This window comes from Emydura macquarii, unplaced genomic scaffold, assembly GCF_026122565.2.
Source record: "Emydura macquarii macquarii isolate MOO-44397 ecotype Brisbane River unplaced genomic scaffold, CSIRO-AGI_Emac_v2 contig_1253, whole genome shotgun sequence".
In the NCBI taxonomy this organism is placed as follows: Eukaryota; Metazoa; Chordata; order Testudines; family Chelidae; genus Emydura; species Emydura macquarii.
In genome coordinates, this window is record NW_027131390.1 from 77,818,416 (window position 1) to 77,837,996 (window position 19,581).

The following is a 19,581-nucleotide window of genomic DNA, read 5'->3' on the forward strand; positions in this document are numbered from 1 at the left end:
GTCCCAATGATTCTCTTATGGAGGATTCCTTTTTGCCACCCTTTCTGTTCAATGTGCATGTGAGGCCCCTAGCTCTTTCAGAAACCTGGGGAAGTAAATTCCAATGTGTGATTTCAAGACTACAACATAAGCCTATTTTCTAAGACATTTGCCTGTGTGGCAGAATTCTGGATAGAATATTTCAGCTGAATTCTGGAAGTCCTCTTTGAAATGGGAGTAAATCAAAATGCATTAACAAGCTGATAACGCACACCAACAGGTCCACATGGACAGTTAGACCACAGCAGGCTAGTGTGGGATAGATTCACACCCCAGATTGCTACAAACTAAATGTTTGTATAGACAAACCCTAAGCAAAGTGCAGTGGGTGATAAAGCAGCTTGACAGCACTTTTTTCTGAAAAGTTTTTTTTTTCTTGTCTTCGGACAAGTCTTTCTTTCATTTCGACTTTTTGCATAAAACAACTATGATTGCATTATTTAGCACTTCAGATAGATACTTGTACCAAGACTATAATTTAAACAAAATCTATAGAAATGAAATTGGCTTTAAAGAGATGGGAGCATAAACTAATGGTCTTATTTGACTTTTTTATGTAAGAGCAATCTTGCACAGAAGCTCTTCTCATTTTCCATTATTTTTCATTTCCACTGATCCCAGACCACATGTTGAGAAATATAAAAGAGACAGATCCTCCAAAGCAACAAAAAAGAGTTTTGGGGCTCAATCTTGTTCCCACCGAGCACCCATTTTTTTTGGGTGTCCAATTCAGTAACTCAGTGCTGGAGCTTCCAACTTGAATTTAAAAAATAAATAAAATGACTGAAAAGGAGGGGCTTCTTGTGTGGGATCTATGGCTCTGAAGAGTGACATGCTTTTCAGTCTTTGTGTTAAAGGTTAATGGAGAGAGTTGCGGCAGAGACAGTGGGTGCCCTAGCTATCATGCAGTCCCTGAGGATCTGTGTGAAGAACAGGGGCATTTCCTACATATCTTGTCATGCACAACATCTGCAAAAATGCTATTTCTCACTCTGACTGTCCATTTTCCAATTCTTGTGCACTCTTTGCCTTCCAATAGTCTGTGCAAGCTGCAGAAGGCAAGTGACTACTATTGGAGAAAGTGGCAATTTACTTGCAGTTATTGAATGAGTTTCATTGGTTTAGCAAGAGGGCTGTGTAGAGAATATGCTCTCTGATCTCACCTCATACTGGCCAGACAAAGAGATTCTTTTAGCTTTGGAGCATGGCTCATATAGAGTTAGTGTGGAAAGGTTGCTCGAAAACAAATAGCAGGGGACAGGGAGGGGTTGCATAGTGGAGCATCCTACAAAGCTGTGCTTCTCCTCTACAATGCCTCACCAGTTGTGTTTCCACAACTTTGCTATGCTTTTGCTCCCATCTGTACCCTACTACAGAGGATGAAATACTGAATTCTGAGAACATCTAGCACAGAGGCATACACCCACATTGTGAAATCATAACATTTAGAGCCAGATTCCACACGCTCCAAGTGAAGTCAGCACATAAGCAGGCAGCTGAGCACAGAATTTGGCTCTAGAACTAACAAAATTCACTCTATATTTTTCCTGATGCAGCAAAGGAGACCAATTCACCCCCAGAAAGGCATGGGACCAGGTGTCAGAAGACCTGAGTTCTATTCCCATCTCTGAAAACAACTTCCAGTGTGACGTTGGTAATCATGCTTTGGTGAAAATACTTTGAGATCTATAGTGCTGTATAAAGTGCTGACAATTATTATTTCTCAGTTAAAAAAGCAGCTCTCCATTCCAAACAGATTTTAAAAGAAAAATAAATTGTTTACTCCTGCGAGAATGGTGGAGTTTGCACTACTAAGTTTTATTGCCTTACAGCAAAAACAAAACAGACCCTTTTTCCTGTTAGTATTAAAAGTGACTCTCTGCTACGGTTACTACTGATAACTAAAAAGACCCTCCACCTTAAAATAATTTGAGAATATGAGTTAAACATAGCCTGTGGGATATTTTATATGTTCTTTAAAGTGCTAAACAGGCCCATCAAGTTTTACAACTTATTTTACTGGTACCTGCTACTTAATGTATCAAGTATCTAGTGCCAGTGAAAAAGCTTTATTCAGATGGATTTTCACTTTAATATTCATATAAAAATGCTTTCTAGCATTTTTTTACTATAAGGTATATGAACTATATGGGGACCGGCATACATTATTTTGAACTCTAGTTTCTGGGCCAGAAAAGTGTGTGTTTAAGTCACTCTGGGCGCTGCATGTTAGACCTGTCATCCATCAAATAAGTTCTCAAACGACATCTCTTCTGTCCTCCTCAAGGGAATACTGAGGTATAAGCTAAAGTTCCCATGTCACTTTTAAAAAAATGTCTGGCTAGTAAACAGCACATTATTCCACACTTGCCACCATCTTTAGCTATCAGAAATGGAGCCTAAAGCTGATTCCAAATCCAAGTGCTACCGAATTGTGAGGGCTCTCGCGTCTGAGGCAAGGTCCTGACTACTCCATGTATTATTGAATCCAAATCTGATTCAACCTTTTGGGAAAGGTGAGCCTTTCCTCTTTCAGGGTGCTTTTCCTTCTGGGACAGGGTGGAATAACAACAGCCAATGCCGGTAGGCCCCTGGTCCACTGCATAAACCTTTCCTCATGACAGCTACTGATCTCTTCCATTGGCTGTTCTTTAGTTCCTCCTTCACTCTCCTCTTGGAAGATCCCTAAGGCTCTAGGAATGGTGTTGGGGGGCAAGTGTGTGGATGTATTGGTGGATGAAACAAAGTGACCATGTGTCCTGGTTTTGCATATGATGGTACGGTGTCCCAGGAACTTCTTTCAGAATGCCTGAAATCTCCTGTTTTTTCATTCCATCAATCGAAATTTGGGGGGAGGGAGGGAAAGAGGGGGGATTAAAATACAAAATGTTGGTTCAAGACCTGTAGCTACACAAATAAAATTTGCTTTGTGTTTATCAAGAACAAACAGTACAGTGGAAAGAGTGTTCAGTGTGATAAATAGTGTTTGGAGAAAAGAGAAAAGTTGGATGAGCTGTAAACACTATCAAATCTGTTCTTTTGCTCAAAGTGGGTGTTAGTCCTTGTTCAGTGTCTCTTGATAAACTCATTCAGAACACTAAATACTGGGGGGAAAATCCTTCACTTTGAGAAATATGCATGTGTCACTGATGAGTCAGTAACTGGCAGTAGTGATATAAGCACATGTTTTCTTGGAAAAATATGGTATGAATATTGCACAACTCTAAAAAATGTTCCCATAAAGTTGTCCCAGTTCTTGGCTTTGAAAATATGGTGAGAGAGGAAGTGGATGGCTGTGTAGAATGAAGGGGGTCTCTCGTGGTAGTCAATGAGTAATGGATGTTTACAGGCAGTAGAGACAGACAAGGGAGATGAAGAAAATTAAAGAAATGAGAGAAACTGAGGGAGGAGTACATTAGAAAAGAAAAAAATTGAGAAATTGAGGATGAGGAAAGGGAGAGAAGAAGAGAGGAGAAACTGATATGGATAGATAAGGTGAGAAAGAAGAAAACAGACTGAAGGAGGGATTCTTGTGAAAGAACTTGGGAGAAGGGAGGGAGAACACAACAGAAGCAGAGAAGGGGGAGATAGAAAGAAGGAGGAGGAGAAATTGGACTGAATGGAAATGCACTGGAAAAAATGAAGAGGAGTAAAAGAAGCCAGGAGTCCAGAGAGTGACAGGGGAAAAAAAGGAAAGAGAAGAAACAAAATAAAAGTGGAAAAGTCATTTATGTTATTTATTTGTAATAATTCCTAATATTTTAAAATGTATAATGTGCGCACAGATTTGATTTTATATGCAATATCACCACAAAATTCAAACATAATGCCCCTCAGTTTAAAGTATACCTCCGCACAATACATAAAGAAAGAATACTAGTAAACTGAGGGGATCTCAGATCAAATATTCTTGTGTCTGGCAATCTCACCTCATGCTCTTACATGAATGAAGTCATGGTAATGGGATGCTTGCGACCGGCTAAATGCATGCTCCTGTATAAATCATAACTAGGCTGAAGGCTAGTTATTGCATACTCCTAAATAGTGTATCAACTTGTTAAAGTTGGCATTTCTTCCCCTCACATTCCTGAAGGCAGGGCAAAATATATTCAGAGAGGAAAATGAGATTTATTTTTTTAATTTGATAATGTCAGAAATCAGCAGTGACTATGTGGACTGAGTAAAATACTCTATATTCCTATAAGCTTTGAATCTGCAACTGAAACCAAAAGGAAGTTTTTGTTCTGTCACTGGAAAGGCAAAGAGTCTTTCACAAAACATGCCCAAGTCCAAGCCCATCTCTAGAAATCATCACCTCGGTATCTTCTATTTCTCTTTTTGAAAACCATTTTTATATGAATAGTAAAGTGAAAGTCCATCTGATTAAAGCTCTCATTGCTATGAAATACTTTGTATTAAGTAGTAGATACTAATAAAAGAAGGCAGTTGGAAATCTAACCCATATTCTCTTGCCAATAAAAATGGATAACAATGTTCATGTGAGAGCAATCATAGAATGCAAGTGCTGTTTGCCTACCTAGTCTCTGGATTACCAGGATGTAATTTTGTTGCTTTACTGAATAACATAGTAACTTAGTCTGTTGGAGAACTGGGTTTGGAGAATGATTTTGGTGCTTTACTTTCCAGTTAGGCACCTTATCCTACTGAGTTCCGGGAGGTGGGCAGGCGCCTTCCCCCAGCCTAAGGGAAGGGACTGCTAAGTCTGAGACTCAACTAATTGCAGGGGACAACAAATGAAAAAACAGGAACAGGTGTGGGGGTCAAATGTTGGGAACCTGAAGGAGACACCAGGACAGCGCCCAATGCTCGTCGAAGGTATCTAGGGAGCCAGTGGATGTGGCCCAGAGGAACTCTGCCTGGATGCGTGAATGGATGGAGGAATGGAAATAGGCCCCACAGTCACAGAGCATCCCTCTCAGCCTACATCCTCTCCCTGGTGTTGTAGATGACCACTTTGGTCAGCGCTAGGAGGAGGTTGACAAGGAGGTCTCGCAACTTTGTGGGGCTATGGATGGAGTGTGCATAGATCAGAAGGTGTAGTGGTGGTTGTGCTTTAAATCTAATCCTCTCCTATCGATGCACTAAATAATTAAGAAACTGACATTATTTGATTTTCATTTGATTTGAACCATAGTGTAACTTAGCAACAGTATAGTCCATATTATTATAGAGAAGTTTCTAAATGCTCAGGCTTATTAACATGTAAAAAAGATCTGAATTCTTTTTATCAAAATAAATAATCTTTCAATATGTAAATTGAGCTCTACTGTTTTTGCTTGATTGCCTTTAGTTTGGAGATAGATCTACTTTTTAAAAACCTGTGCAACCCCAGGAATGCTTTTTTAGCATTTTTACATTGGGATTGTTAATTTCTGATGTACGTGTATCTATTGTTATGAATTCACTTTGTTAAAAACAGTTGAATGGGTTGGGACTATAGAAGTGTTCCTCTGAAATCCATGCAGCATTGGTCACTAACCTCTCAGGGTGCTCAATTGAGAACTCCAGGTAGGATACAAGGTTATGGGAAATGGCTTGCAGTAAGTAGTCTTAAATCATATAGTTCTCATTTCCTCTAAACTTCTTGGGTGCCTCTTGGAAAACTTTGAAAGGCATTCTGTGTGGAAGCCATTCTCCTTAGATATAATATTTTCTATACCAGTCCCCTCATTCTTTATTATTAATAGTATCTTTTTGGTGTCTTTTTTTCTTAAGTGTTTATCTGATCTGCTTATTCCTCACTTGAAGACAACAACCTTTAAAATAATATCAAAACTTATTGGGACATCACAAAGAGAATTAACGAGAGTTCTGTAGCACTTTAAAGACTAACACATTTAATTTCAGCGGGCATAACCTTTCGTGGGCTTCAGCCCACTTCCTCAGATGCAGTTGGTAGAAATAATACAGCAAATATTGACAACATAGAGTCAATATTTGCTGTATTATTTCTACCAACTGCATCTGAGGAAGTGGGCTGAAGCCCACAAAAGCTTATGACTGCTGAAATTAAATTTGTTAGTCTTTAAAGTGCTACAGAACTCTCATTGTTTTTGCTGTATACAGACTAACACGGCTACCCCTCTGGAACAAACAGAATTAAGACTTCAAGTGGAAAACAAACAACAGGGGGCTAATAAACCCTCTAATAAAGACCCCAGTCTCATACAAACATCCTTGGTGATAAAGGAAGTTAAAGAATTACATAAATTACATGATATGTCAACAGAAATTCTTCTGAAAATGTTGTCCATGAGGCACAGACAGTCTATTAATTTAAAGAATCACTGTCAACCTCTTGAAGATGTCTTTTGTTACCTCTGTCCCCCCCCCCCCCAAAAAAAAAAAAAAAAAAAAAGTCTCCAAGAGTCATTTGAGAGCAGTTTATTGCTACTTTTTTAAAGCCTGCCTGCCTGGTATAAATATTCAGGAAAAAAATAAGAACATCCACAATATAGTGATCACGTCAAAGGAGCAGTTTCTGGTTTAAATATATGAGCTGAAGAAAGTTGGGGGGAATTAGAATGAATACTCTTTTGGGGTTGACACATGAATAATATGAACTATAAAAACCTGAAAATATTTTTAAATGGAATTTCAGACAGCCTTAACTATACAGCTTGTTGGATGAGATGCTATGTTTTTTTCTTATTGCCTTTGTCAGTTTGAAAGTGTTCATACATACCTAGGTTTGGTGCAGAGTAGGCATTTGATTAAATTACACTCAAACTTGCATTCTTGAACTGTTTTCTACCTGCTCAAAAATATGTATGATGCATTGCCAAGCTTCACAGCAACTTCTCTCATGACATACCCTAAATGACTTACATTGACATAAAACAAGTTAGCACACTATTAAGTGTCGTAAATCATTGATATTCGGTAGCTTCCAGAGAGCAGAAACATTAATAGAGCTTGAATGAGTTTCAGGTGTCTGAAATCCAGTGAGTTCTACCCATTAAATATGAGGAAAGGACTAAATAGGAGAATCCTTTTTGGTTTAAGTAGAAAAATGCATTAGCTATTTACATATTTTAAAGTTATTGCATTAGGACAAACAAATATCAAGTGCCATAATAAGAGAAAATCAGACTAGATGTTCATAAATCACTACTGCACAAATATTTAGGCATATATTTTCTCTTTTTGCAAACAGCTAACTGAGGGGTGTTCATTGAAAGATGATAAACAAAAAAGAGTGGATCTGTTTTTTAAATTTAGGATGTGGCACTTCAGATATGTACAAATGGAGACATAGCATTTGATATTTGCTGAAGAAACTTGCTTCTTCACAAAGCATTTTAAATAAATCCTGACTTCTGTCTCAATATGTTCACACCTAGTCCTTGAATGAAAATGGGGGGAAATGCACTTGGCAAAGACAGTTTTGATTTGCCCCAGTCTGCCTTGTTATGTCAGTGAAAGCCAATGTATGGACTGACAGCAGCTTTCTCAGATGAAAGAGAGTCAGTATTGTTTTAGTCTGGTGGCTGGCATTTCAATTCAAATTCTTGTACATCAATGTGACATGCCTAAATGAGATGGGATTGCAGTTGCCTTTGAAAGTTTGTAAATATTTTCACTAGGGAAGTCTGCCATCAGTCCATAATATCTTGTCCAGCAAAAATAAAGCGCTGGATAGATACTCTTGCAAACCAGATTATATAACAGTTGTCAGACTGGAAAATGGTGCCATTTATTCACCATTCAAATTAGAGGTCTGCTTGGACCTAATTTTAAAGCTGGACCTGAACCCAATCTGGGCACAGCTGATCCAAGAATGTCAAATCCTTTTCAGACCTGACCCAGACACAGAGTTTCCCACTGAAGCTCTCTGAATGCCCTGCCACCATCTCATCCTTGGGGCTCAGCCTAGTAGAGGCTTCCCACGCCCCGTGTCTGCAGGTTGGCGCAGTGATGGCTGTGTGCCCCACTCCTGCCAGCCATGGGTACCTCTCTGCTTCTCACTCTGCAGTGCACACAGGGCAAAGTAACTTGTTGGCACACTCACTATGCAATACACACTGCACTGTAAGCTGGTGGCAGTCAGCATGACTGGGGCGCACAGCTACACCACTCCAACCCCATGGGCAGGAGGAAGAGCTGAGACCACATGACCCAAGCCCAAGTGGGCTGGATTGTTTTCTGACTTGCTCGACCCTGACACTTGTAGTTTGGGTCCTACTGGGTTCAGGTCAGATTGCAAGGCTCTAATTCAAAATAATCCAAAAACAAATTATTCCACAAGACAAATTTAAATGTAAATAAAATGTATCTTTAAGATATTTTGTCAAAATTTTCAGGCATGAATCTATCTGCCTCAGTGCCCATCCCTGTTGCATCTAAGCACTTCCCAAGTCAGTTAGGTATGTTTGGCGAGGTCCCTAGTGGACTTCATGTGTCTTCTGTTCTTCTCCTTTCCCTGAGAGATGACTGTCTTCTTAGGATCTACATGTATGTAGGTCTTTTTCTCTTTTGCTTTCCCCCCATTAATTTATCTGTGGTAGGAAAGTTTTGTCAAAAAGGGAGAGTTTTGCAGTATTCTCTGAAAGTGGTCACACTCCAGATTAGTCTGCCATACTCTGTTTTAGAAACTAACCCCCCGGCCAAGAATAATTTGTCTCCAGCTCTTATGTGCTTCGTCCTGACTTTTGAGGACTGGCTGTGCGGTCCTAAAGGAGCATAGTTGTCTTGCTGGCTCATGAATGGAGATGTGGTTGCTGATGGCACTAGTTGCTGACTATTGATGGCGTTGAAGAATACAATACGTAAAGTTACCACCTAAATCCATATTTAGGTATCTAATTTGATGTGGCCTGATTTTTCAGATGTTCTAATTTGCAACTCCTGTTGAAATCAATAAGAGTTGTTGGTGGTCAGTTATTTTGAAAAACAGGCCAGTCTGGTCTAGGTGTCAAAATACTGATTTAAGTGTCTAACTTCAAGCAATCATGTTTGAAAATTTGTCTATTACTTATATTAATGTGCTTAAAATTCCCTTCTACCATCAGTTTACCCTCTTCCTTAACATTGTGACTGCTGCTTTTTGTAGCTCTTTACCTGCAATAATGCCTCAACTTTCATTTTTTTATTATTTTAGAAAAATCAAAAGTATCAAATACTCACCCCCAGCTTTTTCAAGATACTCTGAATAAATCACTGTCATTATGCCAGTGTTTTGAGCCAACACTTCACTTTCCTAAACATTTTTGCTAGTCTTCTTTACATGTAGATTTCACAGTGCTTTTATATTTCCTTTAAGAGACTGATGTTCAGTTGACCATTTAAACAGTGCATGGATTTATTCCTAATTGCATTGGTGTCTCCTACCCCCTTTTTGCATAAGCCATTTATACTTGTTTCTTGTATACAAGGAAATAACTTTTACATAGTAAACTCATATATGCTGGCTTAAGAACTATAACAGGAAAGAGATTTGTGTAAGAGCCAAATCCTACAGCCATTAATCAGGGTCACATGCTTCCCCTTCACACGTAAAAGTGTATATAAGGGAAATACATGCCTTCTAAGGTGCACAGCACATCAAAAACCACTAATGCATGGTATCTTCCCATCACAAATGCCTTGACATCAGATATGCAGTTCAGGATCTTTGGTATCAGCCTGTGACCAGATAAACAAATGGGGAAGACCAAGCAAATCTCAAACCAAACAAATGTTTTTCCCAGCGCTGCCTATGTCTGCACTTTCCAGCCCATCCTCTTTCCTTAGCTATGGGAGCACAGTTTATAGCATGTATTCCCACTGGCCCACCAGCCCTGTACCACGTATCTCTCCATGGTCTCTAGAAGCCATAGTTATTGCAGTTTGGGACAGCATTGAAAGGAGATGAGCATGCTAGCAGCAGAGACTATTACTGGTTTCCTTCCCCTTTGGCCATGCCTTCATCTGCCAAGTGAAGCAGAGTATCACATTCTGGTAGCAGAGGGAAAGGGGACATATATTAGCCAACTTTCTTCTCCTTGATTATCCCACAGTGGAATCAGGGCCATTCTGATCCTTTCTACTCTGTGATAATTGAAGGGAGCATATGCTTTCATAGACAAAACTTCCACTGACTTCAGCAATAACAAAAGTATTCCCTATTTTGATAAGTTATTAAAATATAAGTAAACATATCTATTCTGAAAAAGGGATAAACAGTGAGGTGGCAAAATTTGCAGATGATACAAAACTCAAGATAGTTAAGTCCAAAGCAGACTGTGAAGAGTTACAAAGGGACCTCACAAAACTGGGTGACTGGGCAATAAAATGGCAGATGAAATTCAATGTTGATAAATGCAAAGGATGCACACTGGAAAACATAATCCCAACTATACATATAAAACGATGGGGTCTAAATTAGTTGTTACCACTCAAGAAAGAGATCTTGGAGGAACTTGTGGATAGTTCTCTGAAAACATCCACTCAGTGTGCAGGGGCATTCCAAAAAAAGCTAACAGAATGTTGGGGATCATTAGGAAAGGGATAGATAAGAAGACATATTGCCTCTTCAAATCCTCAGTATGCCCACATCTTGAATACTGTGTGCAAATCTTGTCACCCCATTTCAAAAAAGATATATTAGAATTGGAAAAAGGTACAGAAAAGGGCTACTAAAATGATCAGGGGTAAGGAAAAGTTTCCATATGAGGAGAGATTAATAAGATTGGGACTTCTCATCTTGGAAAAGAGATGACTAAGGTGGGACATGATAGAGGTCTATAAAATCATGATGGATGTGGAGAAAGTAAATAAGAGAGTTATTTACTCCTACTCATAACACAAAAACTAGGGGTCACCAAATGAAATTAATAGGCAGCAGGTTTAAAACGAACAAAAGGAAGTATTTCTTCACACAAGGCAGAGTCAACCTGTGGAACTCCTTGTCAGAGGATGTTGTGAAGGCCAAGACTATAACAGGGTTCAGAAAAGAACTAGATAAGTTTATAGGTTCATCAATAGCTATTAGCCTGTATAGGCAGGGATTACTGTTTGCCAGAGGCTGGGAATGGCCGATGGGATGGATCACTTGATGATTATCTGTTCTAGTCATTCCCTCTGAAACACCTGGCATTAGCCACTGTCGGAAGACACAATACTGGGCTAGATGGGCTATTGGCATGACCTGGTATGACCATTCTTATGTTTTTAATTTTTACCCTAATTACAGAAGATGGCTTATTATAATATGTGTTCTATACTGTGCTGACTATATAGATTTATTCTTTCTTTTGGCTGAAACTCACCACAGAAGAGGGCCTTCAGCCTCACATGGGAACTATACAATAGTTTCTGCCCTACTCTGGGCACAGTCTGGTACAAAAAGATGTCACTGGAGTACAAGAAGGGATGGACCCGGGATCAGTCATCACGTAGCTTCGGTAGGCCTAACAACCCAGGGGCTGTAGCATATACACCATCTAAGATCCTTATCGGTTGAGGCAGCAGCTGTGGAGTTCAAAGGGTGGATTCTAGCCCCCAACTTCAAACACCTGCACACTACATCTCCACAAAGCCTGATTGCTCGGGCTTGATGTCTAAGTAGCATACACACATCAAGAAGGCAATTAAACATCTTAGTTTTTCTTTTGTTTTTTAACTGATTTTATAAATATATACACACATATATGAAAACTTTATGTGATAAATGTTTGCTGTATGCTGGACAATTTGCATTAATAGTTCTGTTAAGTGAACTTGATTTCATACCTGTAGTGATGGTAACCACCATGGCACATACTTTCTCCAACTGTCCGAACACTGACCCAGTCTTTACCTCCACCACCAACCATCCTTAAGACTTCCTTTTAATTTAACATCGTTAAAACACATTCTCTCTATCACAGAGTGATTTTGTTTGTTTTTTGGTTAGAATAGCTGAAAATCTTTTTGATTCCAGATTCTTAATTTGTCTATAACCTTGGGAAAGTCACTTCACTTCTCTGTAAAATGGGACTGATGATACTGACCTTTGTAAAGCACTTTAAGATCTACAGATGAGAGCTAGGTATTATTAAAAAGAATTCAGTGGCTGTCCACTGTGGGAAGTAAAGATCTCACAGAAGTACTTGAATAAAATCCCTCTCAAGCAGATCCTATTCTTTCTTTCTTTCCGTAAAATAGTCTTTAAAGAGCAAGTTAGTGTGTGAAGTATGTGGAATGCATAGCGGCTGTCTCATTTGCTACACAGTCCCTGTACTGTCTATCAAACTTATTCTGATAAAGCACCATGGGACACCTTGACTATCAAAGATGTTAATTAAAGACAAATTCTATTCTATAAATAAAATTGCTAAGTTAACAAAGTAGCTGTGCATACTTAGTAACTTTTCCCTATAACTTTTCATATTTGTACAGAGGACTACAGCATTAAAATTGCTTCACACAGTGAATTCACATAATACATCAGAAATCCTAACAATGTACCCTATCAGTGCTTTAGTGTACTCATTGATCTTACCTTCATTTCATTTTGTAAAATGCTTCATGTTATCCCTGATTTTTTTTTTCCCCTTTCACGTGCCGATTTTTATTTTATTTTGGCCCTTGCCCCATCACTCTCTGCCACAGAGCCCATTTTATACAGATGTGCAAGTCTGGATTTACCATGACAAAATCAATTAGAGTCAGAGTTAGACTCTTCCTCCATCCCCGTGCTGGGCATAACGGCAAGGCAGGATCTGAGCCCTTAACTCCCAGAAAAGTGCGCTCTGTACCTACAGGCACAAGGGGGAACGGGCAAGCGCAGGATGGAGGAAGAGCCTCCCCTCTGAATTTCTTGACGCTAGTCACTAGGGCCTAGGTCCACAAAGGTGTTTAGTCAGTGCCTCGGTGGCTGGCTCCTTCCATTCCTTGGACCATGGGCCGATCAAACAGCTGGGAAGAGGCAGGCTCTGGATGGACTAGTGCGTGCAGCAGCCCTGACCTGCGTTCAGGGGCAGGCAGCGGCAGGTCCCGACCTTGCCTTGCCCAGGGCTGGTGGCCCGGGGGCTACCAGTGCCGCGGGGGGGCGCGCATGTGTCTGACACCGGCCGGTGGCGCTTACCTGCCTGACTCCCGCTGCCGGAGCTGCCGCGCCGCTGGGGGCCTCAAACCTGCTCCGCAGCTCCTCCCAGGGGATGTTGAAGCGCTCCAGCCTGCGGCGGCCGCCCCGGGGCTCCTCCTTGGCCACCTCAGCCCCCACGCTGGCCCGCGGCGCTTTCTCCATGGTGCCGCCGCCGCCGCCGCGGCTCTTATCCGGCGGCCGGCTCGGAACGCGCCCCTCTTGGCCGCCGGCTGCAGCAGCTGCTCGGGTCTCCTCCTCCCGCGGGGCGGCGGCCTCGGCTGCTGGCGCGGGGCAAGCTCTCCTCCCCTCCGGGGCCTGCCTGCGGCGGCGGCCTCCCGCGGAGCCCCCCGGGGGAGCGGCTCTCAACTCATCGCCCGCCGACTCCCACTGCTGCTTGAGGCGCTCCAGGGAGCCCTTCTCGATCGGGAACTTCGCCAGCTCCAGGGCGCCCTGCAAAAGCAGCACCAGGCGGCTGGGTCAAAACACGTGGGGGCACCCACGCGTGAAGAAGAAGAAAACACCCGCCCCAAGTCTGCGCTTGGCGCACCCAGACATCATATGGCCCGGCCCAGGCTGCTCTGGGCCCCGAAGGTCAGGTCAGCCGAGGCACTTGGAACCCTTCTTTGCAGGCGAGCTGGCCTGGAAGGGCAGCGTCAGAGGGTCAATGACATAAGCAACTTCGCAAGGGAAAGAAAGATCCCAGCCTGCAGGAAACAGAAGCAGGAAAAGCCTATTGCCCCTCATTTCCTTCCATGCAGCACAGAACCCATCGAAGGAAACCCCTTATTGTTAAGTGCTGGGAAAAGCATCACTAATAGCCTCCGCTCCAAAAACAAATATCGTTCAAGTTCATGGTCTGGAGCACTGCCAGGATTTCCTAGTCTAGAACAAAGCCTTACCATAAACACCTTACTTGAAATTAAGTAACGCTGTTTTTCACTCTGGTGCTGCAACCACACTGAATAAAGTCCCATCCACAAACCAGTATTTCAGAGTCAGGCCCAAATCCACAAAAGTATTTAGGGTCCTGACTTCCATTGACCAAAGCCCCCTGTGCTTTCCTACATACCATAGATTCAGAGGTATTAGATATTAGAAAGCAGTTATTTGCACACTGGATTTGGATAACAATCCAGGACTGTTTAAGATCAAATCTCAAATGTATAGAGCTGTACTAGCATGAGGGGATGGGCTGTACACAAGTGCCTGGAGATATCTGGAGACCTGTCATGGGGCTTTGCAACCAAACAGAGCTAGTGCCTTAAAAGTCACCTTCTCCTGTGGAGGATTTCCTACCCAGCACAGTGAATTCCACTGAATAAACAGGCAGTTCCTCCAAAAAAAGGCATTCCTTTCCTTCAGAACAGAAGAAATTGTCCAGATTTGGGAAAGACCATTTCTGTTCATGCAAAGCCTGACTGGTAAATAGATGGAATTAGCTTGAACACAAGAAATACAAAGCCTTTGTACATAACTTCATTAAAAAGTGGCACTAGAGAATTGCTAAAAGAACTGCAGACTTCAATAGTTTAATAAGTAACAGTAAAAGGGATACTCTGGGCTGGATGTCTGCTTCTGCACAATCCGGGCTGAAAAATTTCTGCAACAGTAAATTCACCTGGAGCTGATTCAGTGTTGCTCCTTAGCAGACATCATTGGCTTGGATAGAGCCCTACTGCATATTTTAAGGAGGTCCTTCTCCCCTTTGATACAACTGCCCCTATAGCCATAGGTGGATGCAAGGTGCATTCATTTGGACCCATAAAGGTAGAGCTGTCTCTTTTATGTTTCAGTAGTTTTGCTATGGTGTAGGAGGGATGTAAAAGGGATCTTATTAAGCATCACAACTGATGATGGTGACCTCATCAGGATAGTTAATAAGTTTATTGATTCAAGGCCACTGTCCATGTTAATATAGGAGGCATCTGCACTAATGAGAAAATTGTATTGTTAAATCTTTATTTTAGAGAACTTTTACTTTTCACTGTATATAGCATATACAATTAGAAATGCCAGAGACACAGACCACTTTGAACTTTCAATTTGACAGTTACTGCAACCAGGGCTGGGAGGGTGTTACTTTGATAGAGAAAGGTAATTGAAAAATATATACAACTTTGTGTTTGCTCTGCAGATTGAAAGGAGGAAAGGAAGAAAGGAGAAATTAATAAGATACCTCTATGTTCCATCTGTCTAATAATTTCCTGTTAAACTCATTGCTTTTGGAATATCCAAAGTTCTGTTACTTTTACTTTACCTAGGGAGCAGGACAAGCAAGGTTTAATTAAATATATCTCAGACAGTGATACCACTACTACAAACTTAGATCAAAGACCCTATGAGACATGAGTCACTAACCACTGTCTTTCTAAATTAGTACAAATATATCAATGAATGAATGTTCAGCCAAAGTATGGAGCTACTATGTACTATAAATGAATAAAAAGAAAGTTATATCTTTTCTTTTTAACGAGCAAAGATGAAAAAGGGACTGGCCTATATTTTAGAGGATTGAGCTAAGAGGAGCAAGTGACAACTGACAGTATAAAGCTGTTGAGTCTAAGACAGCATCTCCTTCATGGGAGCAGCAAGGCAGTACTATTAATTTAATCTTCTTTCCTATGCATCTAAGTTGATAGGATAGCATACTAGATCTTTACAGGACTGTGACAGAGCACTGGGCATTAACTCCTTAGCTAGCCCTCTGTCATGCCAGCCCCAATTAAGTGAGGTCACTTGGAGCTGGCTAGGGACACCTGTATCTGATTTGTGAGGGCAAAGCAGCTGTCTGCCTAATTAGCCAGGGGCTATAAACAGGCCTAGGTGAAGGAAATAAAGAAGGGAGGAGGAGAGCTGGTTATGGTCATGGATATGTATTGGGCTAGGAAGCCCAAGTTTCATGTTGTAGGAAGGCAGTGGGACTGTATGCTGTAAATAAACTGCACTGGTGATTGCTAAACTAGGGGGTGTTGGAGTCAGTTGTGACTAGGAGGATGACTGAAGGGGGGGGCTGTGGTGGAGAACCCTTACATGGACCCTGGGCACTGCAGTTAAAGCTTAATTTGTCCCAACAAGTTAGAAGTGAAATATTAAAGAGGCAGAGGTAGTTACTTAATTTTGGAAAACACTGTTTGAGTCTTTCTAAAAGAATGTTGTCCAGTCCTGCTGGACATGGGTGGAAGTAGTCTAGTTTAAGGATTAGCCTGAGTGCTAGTCATGGCTAGAAGAGGGACTATGGTTTCTGTTCTAAATAGATGTCTGAGAAACTTGTGGGTAAAGTGTGGGTAGAGAGAGGGCAGAAGTAGGGCCTGCTCTTGCACCTGTGATCCTCAATGAGCATGGTATTTGGCCATGTGGCAGATTTCATCACAGTAATGGTATTTAGAGGTTATTTTTATGCATTGCATACTGAGATTTAGTGTGTATTAAATGCAATTAAGTTTATTTGTGGTCTCTTTTTTTTTTTTTTTTTCAATGAAGCTGCAGGCTTTTCAGACCCTGAAGGAAAAACAGTTTTGTTTTTGGGAAACCAGGTAAGTGGTATAAAGCCATGTTATAAAATGTATCTTCCTCCATATGCAAGAGAAGAATGGGGAAAGAACCTCATAGCTTCTCATGAATCAGGGTCTAAAGTATGACTCTAGCCAAAACTAGTTTCTTTAGTGCAGTGGTGGCCAGCAGGTTATTATGGGCTACAAGGTGGGTACTTAGGGCCTGCTTCAAAATCCATAGAAATTAATTGGGAAACTTCTGTTGATTTCTGTGGGTCTTTAGTTTTCTATGGCCTGTGGCAGGCTCTTGGATCTGTGGTAGCCCCACTCCCAAATCCCCTCCTATGCAGTGTCCTAAATTTAGTTCAACTGATTTTTCTTTTTTACAGCCTAAGTATTTTAGGGACAACTATTTTGCTCATGGTTCCATCAGTATGTTGGTTTCTCATCTCTATTTAAAAAAAAAAAAAATCAGGGCTCTGATATACCAGTGTATAACTCCAATTTTATACTAGTGTAATTATATTAAGATTTAATCGAGTTACAATGGCATAAAATTGGAATAATGCAGTGGTGACTCAGACATCCAGGCTGTTTTCATTATCCTAGTATCTTGGTATGCATCTTATTGCTACTCAGTTAACAGAATATCACTTTGCTACATGAAGAGAAAGGAAATGAAGGTGTGAAGGCTGAGGGCAAAAATAGTTAAACACCGATAGGCTAAATTCTGCTTTCATTTATCCCTGTGAAAATCCCCCTCCATGCATAAAAAGAAATTAAATAGGTGATGGAGAAACATGTTTACTTAAACATATGGACCAAATTCTGCTTTTGATAATGGCTGTCTAAATCTGGAGCACTAGTCTGACTGATAACAGAATTTAGCACATCAGTTTAAAGGTAAGATGATGATTAAGTTTCTTGCTTGTGGACCACTGATATTAGACTAGTGGTCTGAAAGATTTATAGATTCCTTCTCTGTAACTCACAATGTTTGGCTCCTTATAACAGCCTTGTAAAAATGGAAGGAGGATATTATTTTGCCATTTGTTTTCCACAGCTATAAAAATCATTTAACAAAAAGCACTGCATTTTTACACTGCATTATCTGTGATATACAAGATCATAGCAATGGGAGACAGAAAAGGCCCATTAGATCATGGAGTCCTCTTCCACCTCCAGCAAGAGCAACAATAATCCCCTAAAAAGGAAGTGTCAGACATTAAACTGACACTACAGTAGAGGAAAAAAGGCCCTTTTAGAAAAGATTTAATAAGAAGTAATACATTTTTTTTCAAAGCCCTAAAAATATAAACCTTTAAATGCACCATCCACAGGCTGAACTTTTTAAACCAGATTCATTATAATTAATGGAGTCACTGAAAGGCTTAATGTGTTGATACTATAAAAATATCTTAATTGGCTGGTGAGTTAGAGTGCTGTTCAGATATTTTATTTTTGATAGTGCCAGCAGCATTGCTGTGTATCATGAATGGAAAACGAGCAAGTTCACAATTAATGAGGGAGAATTTCAAATAGGGTGGGGGCTGATGAGTGAGTGCTAGGTAATCAGTATGTGCTGCAATGAAGGTTGTGATGACAGACGAGAGCTGTGTTCTCTCAGATTTGATACAGCTGTCAGTATTGTAGGGGCAGAGACTGCATTTTAATGCAATATGAGTTACAGGCACTGTATGGCTATGACAAAAAACCTTCTAGCACAATCCAGTAAAGAGATTACCTTTGCTCATTCTTCCACCCTGAAAAATATTAAGGCCTGGATCAACAAAGGGACTTAGGCTTTGAAATCTACAGCACCTCATTTCTGGGTGGCTAGAAATCCTAGGAACAACACTACAATCCACAAAGCCTGAGTTCAGTGCCTAGGCTTCCTATACAATAAATGAAAGAAGAGAGATGCCTTAGAATTCAATCCAAAGGCCAGCAGGCTAGACAGGAAAGCTCCTAAACTATCCAATAGGAGATGCCAGTGAGAGGTGTGTAAGTCCCACTTCTTCAAGGAGCTATGTGCCTAAGTTGAAGCTGCAGGGAGGCACCTATTTCTGCTAGCAGTCCATGAAGAGACCCTGTCTCCTGGAGTCCGGTGGCTTAAGCACTTAAGCTGTTTCTTGCAGCAATGATTAGATGCCTGCATCATTCCACACAAAAACAGATGGTGGAGGAGCTGCTGTCCACCTTATAGCTTTAACTCCGTAATTAGAGCACTCACCTAGGATGTGGGAGACATATGTTCAATACTCCCCTCTTTGCGGGCGGGGGGAGAGGGTTTGAACAGGGCTCTCCCAACAATTAAGCTATGGGACCTTCTGATGTGAGTCTTCCTCAGTCTCTCTCCTGTTGATCTGTTCCATTGTGGATAAATAACACAAAAGTGACTGGAAGGGGGACTGGATCTCCACTGCCCAGGTGAGTGCCCTAACCTTGGAGGACAGAGTCATTCTCTCTCTTTTGTGCGTGCGCGTGCACTTTCTCTCTGGCCCAATGACTGTTCCACTGTGGATAGATTCTTAAATAGCCTGCTTTGGGGCTTAGGTGGGCGATGGGGCTCCTGGACACCTAGAAAAAGGCACCAGTGCACTTGCCCAAAGGCAGAATTGTAGGTGCTGCTACAACTTTTATTCTGAACACTTAGGAGCACACAGGGTTTGGCAGCAGTTCTGTAGATCACAGTGAAGCCTAAAACTAGGATTAAGATGCCTAAGTACCTTTTGTGGATCTTGCCCAGTCAGTCATCCCTGAGATCAAGTGACCTTCTCTGTGACTCATTGTTTGGAGAGGAGAATCACAACTCCCTTCCTTTTGAGCAAGTGCTGAAATCTGTTACCATACTCCTGAATCAGCCTCCCCTGAGGTTTGAATTTATGTTCCATCTATGTAAAGTGACCCAACAACAAATATTTCAACTCAACAGAATTAAAATACAATTTAAATTTCCCTAATGAAAGGGAAGGGTGTTTA

General features: G+C 41.1%; 1 protein-coding gene across 1 annotated transcript in view; it reads right to left on the reverse strand.

The window, feature by feature from the left end:
* Nucleotides 1–13,510, reverse strand: part of XIRP2 (xin actin binding repeat containing 2) — a 142,858-nt gene extending 129,348 nt beyond the window's left edge. Inside the window, exon 1 of the mRNA XM_067549307.1 lies at nt 13,109–13,510. Within this exon, the coding sequence (XP_067405408.1) occupies nt 13,109–13,270 (162 nt within the window). The 5' untranslated portion in view covers nt 13,271–13,510. The remainder of the gene's footprint in view (nt 1–13,108) is intronic.
* Nucleotides 13,511–19,581: the final 6,071 nt, after the last annotated feature.